Source organism: Brassica napus, unplaced genomic scaffold (genome assembly GCF_020379485.1).
Source record: "Brassica napus cultivar Da-Ae unplaced genomic scaffold, Da-Ae ScsIHWf_1005;HRSCAF=1411, whole genome shotgun sequence".
NCBI classification, from domain to species: Eukaryota; Viridiplantae; Streptophyta; class Magnoliopsida; order Brassicales; family Brassicaceae; genus Brassica; species Brassica napus.
The window spans coordinates 14384-22940 of record NW_026014437.1 but is presented as its reverse complement, the minus strand read 5'-3'; the positions used below and the strand labels follow the sequence as shown (position 1 = coordinate 22940).

At 35.5% G+C, this 8557-nt stretch overlaps 3 protein-coding genes across 3 annotated transcripts; 2 read left to right on the top strand and 1 right to left on the bottom strand.

The window, feature by feature from the left end:
* The first annotated feature begins 103 nt into the window (after nt 1-103).
* LOC125595207 lies at nt 104-1219 on the top strand. The gene is made up of 2 exons (XM_048771099.1): nt 104-430; nt 779-1219. The coding sequence occupies exons 1-2, from the start codon at nt 131-133 to the stop codon at nt 1130-1132; spliced, it is 654 nt and encodes a 217-aa protein (XP_048627056.1). The 5' UTR covers nt 104-130; the 3' UTR covers nt 1133-1219.
* Nucleotides 1220-1352: 133 nt separating this feature from the next.
* Nucleotides 1353-3251, bottom strand: LOC125595206 (amino acid transporter AVT6E-like). The gene has a single exon (XM_048771098.1). It carries the CDS (start codon nt 3006-3008, stop codon nt 1560-1562), a length of 1449 nt encoding a protein of 482 aa, XP_048627055.1. The 5' UTR covers nt 3009-3251; the 3' UTR covers nt 1353-1559.
* Nucleotides 3252-5549: 2298 nt separating this feature from the next.
* Nucleotides 5550-7966, top strand: LOC125595205 (P-loop guanosine triphosphatase YjiA-like). Its single transcript, XM_048771097.1, has 9 exons — nt 5550-5922; nt 6052-6117; nt 6189-6369; nt 6439-6635; nt 6844-6894; nt 6970-7061; nt 7159-7256; nt 7376-7467; nt 7546-7966. Exons 1-9 carry the CDS (start codon nt 5593-5595, stop codon nt 7786-7788), a joined length of 1350 nt encoding a protein of 449 aa, XP_048627054.1. The 5' UTR covers nt 5550-5592; the 3' UTR covers nt 7789-7966.
* The last annotated feature ends 591 nt before the right edge of the window (nt 7967-8557 follow it).

Below are 8557 nucleotides of genomic sequence, written 5' to 3'. Positions count from 1 at the left end.
TCCTCAGCGCAGTCTTCTTGTTTCCACAGTAATGACACTGATCTAATTCAATATTACCAAGTTTATTGTTTTTATCATGCTAATGATGTTATTACCTAAAATCAGTGTGGTTGCGGACACTTGTACGGCTATGGACCAATGGGTGCATGATCCAGCAGCAGAGTCGGCGTTGAGCCAGCTGCTTCCATGTTTAGACGCTAAAACCATTGGAGACACATTGGATATAACCAAGACGATGACCTCTACGGCCGTTGACATGACTAATGCGTACACAGTCAATATCAGTAACTTTGATCACTTCCCACATAATAACCCTTTTTACCATAACCAGTCTGGTCCGCTCGTTCCTCTTCTCTGTAACCCTCTCGACGAACATCACAATCCACGTCCTTGTGCTCCTAACGAAATTCTCCTCGCTAATGCTTCTCAGGTACGTATGATATTATATGTTATGTTTACTCCAACGGACATATATTAAGAAAAACTATATTTTATCAGAGTATCATTGAGTTACAATTTTAAAACTGATTTATTTAATTATAAATAGAAATAATACAAATTTAATTGATTACACTATTTTTGATAAAGTTAAAATTATATAAATTTGTGCAAACATCATATATTATGAAACAACAAAAATTTTCTAAAATATCAAGTATAGTGAAACGGATGGAGTATTAATATTAGAATCATAAGAGTAAATAATCTTTTAGAAGAAGATTAACTGTATTAAAATAATGTTAATACGTTTCTGTGTGTTTTTTTATTGGGTAAATAGATCTACAAAGGGTTTGTGTGCCAAGTGAACGCAGAAGGGATCTGCATAACACAGGGTAGGTTAACTCAAGCTTCATACGACCAGATGATGGGTGCTATCAACGTAGGATTCACGTTGGACCATTACGGTCCGTTCTTAGCTAGTATTGCTGATTGCACATTCGTCCGAGACACATTCAGAGACATAACCACCAAGAACTGCCCTGGACTCAGCATCACCAGCCAATGGATCTACGCAGGACTGGCGTCACTCTCTGGTGCAGTCATGTTCTCACTTATCTTTTGGATGATTTTCGTCAGAGAAAGACGTCACCGTTCTCATAGTAAGAAGACGGTCCAGATGAATAGGTTTTGATTATTGCAAACAGGCCCATTCATTGTCCGAGTGAGCATATTATGTTATCTAATTTCGTAATTTTTGTTGGAACCTTTAATGATATATATGCTTCCATAAAAAAAACTAAAAAAATTCCGTTTATATATATGGGTACATATATAACTCAACAACACAGGTTAAACATTATATTTTGAACCTCTCAAGAATCATTTTATTCTGAAAGAGATATATTTATCAATAAAGAGTCAAAAAAATTGCGTATATAATAATAATAGTAATATTACAAGAATCTGGTCTGTATACATAGAAGTGACGGGTAATGATTAAACCAATTCACAAACAGGTGAATCTTTAGGCTTAGCCTGAACAGAGAAGCCCATTGATCAAGATCCTCTAAAGGTGCATGTAGCAGTCATAAAACTGAATCTCTGATTGGTGTAATCTATCAATCTGATTTGCTTCTGAGACTGTAAATGTTGCCAAGGGTTCCCACAACACTAACCACCACGGCCAAGATAAGCATCAACCACGACACAGATCTCTCCACCAGGCTTAAAGCATTGCTCTGTTTCCCTAACCGTAACGCAATCAAAGCAGGGAACGTGAAACCAAGCGAAACCGCTGATGTTGCCCCAGTGAATTTGAATGCAGTCCATATATTCGGGATCATGGTCGAGCCGATGTATATAAGAGCCAGCAAGACAACTGTGAGCCCCAAAGATTTCTTCTTGGTTTCCGACAGAGGAGGAGATCCTTCAAACAGTAAAGTGTTGACGGTTTCTCTCAACGAGAAATGGACCACGGGGAAGACGAGGACTAGATGAAGAATGTATCCTATCCTGACAATGTAGTTCACCGCAGAGCTGAAACGGATGCCTAGATCTTGATCAAAGTTGGTCAAGATATCTGATTCAGTGTCCTGACCAAAGAGAAGATAACCGGAGACAGCGGTTGACGCATAGACAACAACACAAATAGCTGTAGTGATTCTCCCAACGCTGTTCATCTTATGAGGCGATCTACCTTCAAGCTCGTTATAGATCGGCTGCACATTGAAATGACAAACGTAAGCGTTCGACATTATCGGAATCACCACGAGAAGATCCAAGATCGCCTTCTTGGAACCAAAATCAGGACTCATCCTCGGAGTATCAATAGTTCCTTCTACAAGCTTAATAGCCGCCACAGCGAAACAGACAACAACGAAAACAACAGCAAGAGCGACGGAAGCAGCCGAAGTCACGCTCAATGAATCAATCTTGTTCAACGCACAGAGAGGAGCCAAGAAGACGACCATAACAATCAAGATCAAAACTTTACGGTGGTCCCAGAACCCGTTACCTAACCACTGATCCAAAACACCGACGTGGTGAAGAGAACCGGAGATGACGTCACCCATTATGATGAGGTAGACAACGAGAACGCCACCGTTGTTGACGATGATGCAAATCTCAGACAAAACCCTAGCGGTTTTCCCTAAAGCGGATTGGACTACCTCGCCGTAGGATCTGGACTTGTAGAGAACTGAGAATCTAACCAGAAGCTCGACGCTGATCTCGGATAAAACTCCCATGAGGATGATTAAAACGAAGCCGAGAACCAAGCCGAGGACTTTCATGGTGGCCGGCAATGCCATGATCCCGGCGCCGATGATGGATGTGGTGAGGTTGAAAACGGCGCCGTAGATCCCAGATCCACCTTGACTCGATTTGGATCCGTTAACGAGTGGGTAGTTAGAGACGTCGAAGTCTAGATCATCGACGAAGCTTTCTTCGTCGTGGACGAAGGTTTCGTCATCGGAAGGAAGCAACTTGGAGGTGGGTTTTGCATTGTGAGTCTGTTTCTGTAACTCGAGGTAAGAGTTTTTGGAGATGGCAGAGTAACTGCTATCCATTCCCCCAGATCTGATGTAGAAATCGAAGGAGATGAAGTTGCAGATAATGCGAGATCCAAGAAGACGAAAGAGAGAGAGAGAGAGAGAGAGAGAGAGACTTTTCTTTCCTGCGGGTGAATGAATCTGGGGGTTAAGGAGTCAAACAATGTCGGGATTGGTCGTTGGTCCTGCCTCGTCGGAGATTGAAGGGAGAGATAGTTTGGATTTTGGAAGGAGAGAGAGGTAACTTCTATCTTACTATTGGTGCTTTCGCTTCACACGTGTGCGTCCTCTTTTAAGCAAATGCAGGATTAAATATTTCTCTTTTTGCACTTCAATCAAGTATCTTATTACAGTTGCTGATTAGCAATTGAAGTTTTGCTTATTTTAGGCGTTTAATCCTTTCATATTGGTCTAAAATATTATTTACAATATATTGGATAATTTACTTTTGTTTTAAATATTTAATAAAAGTCATAAAATATAATTATAGATTGACATAAACCATATAAAAAACCAAAGATCAAATAAAATAAAATATAACACATAATCCAAAGTTATTTCCAAACAATTATTTTGTTTTAATAGTATAGTTTATTATATTTTGTTTTCTTCAATCGATTCAGTTCAAACTTCAAAGTAAAATTTTCTTTTATGTGTAGTATGCTATTCCAAAAAAGAAATAAAAAGTGACTTGATAACAACCAAAACTGAAGTAATGGGTTTGGATTGGAATCATTTCTCATACTAATATGCACAACACAATCAAAGACTGATAATCAGTATCTCTAAGTTCTCAATTAAACATAATTTCAATTCATGGCTAGAAAAATATTACATATTACAAGCACATCAGAATTCTTGGTTAATTGAATTCTTCCAATAAATAGTATGTATATATAGTTCATTTTTTTAGCAAAGCTTGTAAATTACTAATTCACATTTATATTTGATGTCATCATTTTAGTTATCGATAGTCGGTGATTCAATATGTATCTCTCCGCACTATTTTAAAAGTTGACGTGTGATATACAACATCTTCAGATTTTAAACATTACCTAATTAACTATAGATAAAACTCAATGTTTAAACATTATCTTTTTGTTTTCATATTAGATTGTTATTGATAGTCAACCATTTCCAAGTTTCAAAACCCTTTTGAGAAACACTTCGATATCAAAAAGGAAATTTTCAAGATTGTCCTACCCATTACAACAGAGGACAAAATGAATGTGATACAATCAAACATTATAAAACATATAATTCCACTACTTCAAAACTATAACTCCAACATTAAAAGTATGTACTTCAGGTTGTTTGTAGTGTAATTGATACGTGTGTTTATGACGACTTGAGGTAAAAACAAACAAGAATGTTCTGAAACCTTTGGTGCAGTCTTGCTAAATCAACAAAGAAGACATGTATGCACTGCAATATGTTTCTTTCGGTCGATTCTAAAACATTATTGAAACAGTTTATCAACATCAATCACATTTCCACAAAAAATGCACTCAATCATGCAATTCAAAAAAACAAAAATCATGATGGATTGTCAATTACCATAGAATCCAGTTCCTATTAGTAAATACAAATGACATGTGAAATAACCCAAAAAAATATATTTGTTAAAGACATTGAAAGGCATGAATCTCCAAAAACTGTAATAACAAGATGCATTTTGAGTTTAGGGAGGAGATTATTAAAGATTTCATATTCATTACTCTTGCTTTCTCTCTCTATTTTTCTTCTTTTATTTATTTACTAGATTTTATATTTTATACACATGAGTCTGTATTAGTAGTTTAATTTATATTTTACAATAATTTTTAAATTTAAAAACAGAATAAATTTACGTAAATTTTATTTTTTGATTTTTATAAAAAAATTATTTTCTGTTTTTACTTATATTTTTATTAATAGTACCTTTTAAAATATTATTTATAGCTATATATTGTTTATAGTTATAGATGTATAATTGTGTTTATAAATATTTATATTATTTTAATATATTTTTTAAGATAAAATAAATTGTTATGCAAATTTCTCGATGCATATAAACTATTTATACACTATGTAAATATTTTTACTATACATTTTATCTATCTTTTTAATAAGAAATGCAAAATTGATATATATATATATATATATATATATATATATATATATATATATATATCTGTCAAAAATTTAAATTTTATTTGCACTTAATTTTTTTAAAAAAATAATGTGTAATTGCCATAAATTTATTGTGTGTACAAACCTACTTAAATTTTTTTTTAAATATGTATGTGAGGTTATAAGGTTTTGATATAAAATTGAATTATAGTAAATATTTGAATGAACTTTAACTAATATTAACAAATTTTATAGAATATTTTATTTATTGAGATAGTAATATAAATAATTAAGGACATTAAATTAAATCTATATAATTGATTGGGTGTTGCTTGTTTCTTCTGTCTTTTTATTTAAGGATATCGGTGTTTAGGCAGCCCAAGGCCCACATCCACGGCCCAGAGTTATTTATATTTTATAATAAAAACTTTTTTTATCTTGTATCTGGAAGAAGCTAAGCCGATTGATTCAGCACTACCTTTCACTAAAAATGGCTACGCTATCAAAGCTAGAGATGGCCACGACCTTCCTCGCTTTCACCTCTCCTCGTTCCGCCACCGCTCTGAACTACCGCTTCTCTTCTGCCGCCGTCCCGATTTTCTCTAGGCGCATAGCTAAGCCCGTTTCCGTCAGGGCGAAACCGTCGTTGCTCTATCCCACGGTGGTTAATTCCAACCGACTTCGAAAATTCTCCTCCGTTTCGGCCTCAGCTTCCGCGTCGGCGCCACCGCAAACAGACGATTCCGATGTTACAACTAAGATTCCGCCGGACAACCGAATTCCAGCTACTATAATCACGGGGTTTCTGGGCTCCGGCAAGGTTTTCATCTCTTATTTACAATCAGGATTATAGTTTTGGTTTAATCCGGTTAATGAAGTAGTTGTGATTTTGTTTTGGTTTAGTCAATTGTGTACTGACTTTAGTTTTGTTTGTTAACTTTTTTCACAGACGACATTACTTAACCATATACTGACTAGAGATCATGGGAAGCGCATAGCCGTGATCGAGAATGAGGTATGTATTGTTGATGATACATACATACTCTGATTCTAAGCTGATTCATGTTTCATGTGAATGTCTCTCAGTTTGGTGAAGTTGACATTGACGGGTCACTTGTTGCTTCCAAATCTGTGGGAGCGGAGGATATAGTGATGCTCAACAATGGCTGCCTGTGTTGCACTGTTAGGGGTGATCTTGTGAGGATGATTTCTGAGTTAGTTAACAAGAAGAAAGGGAAGTTCGACCATATTGTGATAGAGACAACAGGTAGGGAACATTTTGTTATCTTAAAGAATCTGGGGATTGAGAGTTATGTATAATTAATTCTTCTTCCAGGGCTGGCAAACCCGGCTCCGATTATCCAAACCTTTTATGCGGAGGAGGAGATTTTCAATGATGTCAAACTGGACGGTGTTGTTACTCTTGTTGATGCTAAGCATGCTCGTTTGCATCTTGATGAGGTCAAACCCAAAGGTGTTGTCAATGAGGCTGTTGAACAGATAGCCTATGCTGACCGTATCATAGTTAATAAGGTAACTAAACCTGGCTATTTTCAAGAGGATGTGATAGTTCCTACCTATCTTTATGTAGTTTCATTTTTCACAAATTGCATTGGCATGTGGTAAGTGATTGATAGATGTTTTACCCTAACGTATGTGGAAGTTATTGATTGTCCATAATGCCTTGTTCTTACTTGGCTTATCTGCTCTTGTTCTGAAAAGTGATTGTACTTTGTTGCAGACTGATCTTGTCGGTGAGTCAGAGTTAGGTTCAGTGGTGCAACGCATAAAGGTCGATCCTGCTTCTTTCTTCTCATTGATGTTACGTGTTCTGCCATGTTAACGTATTTGATGTGGCTATGTGCAGACAATAAACAGAATGGCTCAGATGACGAGGACAAATTACGGAAACGTTGACTTGGATTATGTTCTTGGAATTGGAGGTTTTGATCTAGAGAGGTCTGCTTCTTTCTTGTTCCATTTATGATAGCGGTGTCTCGTAGCTTTATGCATTTATCAAGGTGTTTTATTGTTACGTTAATCATGCGTTTGTCAGAATCGAAAGCTCTGTGACCACCGAAGATGATAAGAAAGGTCATGATGAGTGTCACGACGACCATCATCATCATGATCACCATCACCACAATGAACATGGTAAGTTTGGTACCAGAAAAAGGCAGGATAGCTTGCTTATTGATGTGTATGCTTCAGCTTTATTACCGTGAGCTATTGCTTCTGGTCTTTATCATCACAACCTAATGTCTTAACTGCAGAGCATAATCATTCTCATGATCATGATCATACCCATGATCCCGGTGTTTCTTCAGTCAGTATAGTTTGCGAAGGGAGCTTAGACCTTGACAAGGTAATAAACAGAGAAGCACACTAAAGTACTAGCATTTTTAGCAATTGATTGTTAACCTTTTATGTAACAATCCATCAGGCAAACATGTGGCTAGGAACGTTACTGATGGAACGAAGTGAGGATATCTACAGGATGAAAGGTCTGCTGTCGGTCCACACCATGGAGGAGAGATTCGTGTTTCAAGGAGTCCATGACATCTTTCAAGGATCCCCAGACCGGTTATGGGGAAAAGACGAGGCTAGAGTCAACAAGATGGTCTTCATTGGCAAGAATTTGAACCGGGAGGAGCTAGAGAAGGGTTTTAAAGCTTGCTTGATTTGAATTCTCTAAGCATTACAATTCAAACCCATCCTATTTCTGCCAGATGTTGTATCCTATTGTCCTAAAAGTACATCATCTATTTCACTTATAGTTCTGTTTTTGTAACACTGATTTATCTATTATAAAATGTGAGAACTATTATAATTCGATCCTATCATTGATAATTTTATTTGTTTTATAGTTCTGTTCTACGAAAATTTATTCCACTAATTCTTACTAATAAAAGGAACCTTTTGAAGCTCCATAGAGCGTCCACATCAGCAAAAAAAACTTCTCTCAAAAGATGACACGTGGCATAAAATATAGTTTTACACTTTAATATTACTAATTTTCGCAAATTATAAATAATATGTAAACATACATCATAAAAAATAGAAAAACTACATTAAACATAAGTAAGATTACCATTTTTCACTTGAAAAAAAGACGGCTTATCTCAATAATGTAACATTACCATTTTATAAAAAAAAAAACATTATATATAATTTCGAAAATAATAAATATATGTAAACATACAACATAAAAAATGGAAATACTACATTAAACATATGTAAGATTACCATTTTACATTTTTAATTTAAAAAAAATAATATGTAAACATACAACATAAAAAATCCTTACTAATAAAAGGAACCTTTTGAAGCTCCATAGAGCGTCCACATCAGCAAAAAAAACTTCTCTCAAAAGATGACACGTGGCATATAAAATATAGTTTTACACTTTAATATTACTAATTTTCGCAAATTATAAATAATATGTAAACATACAT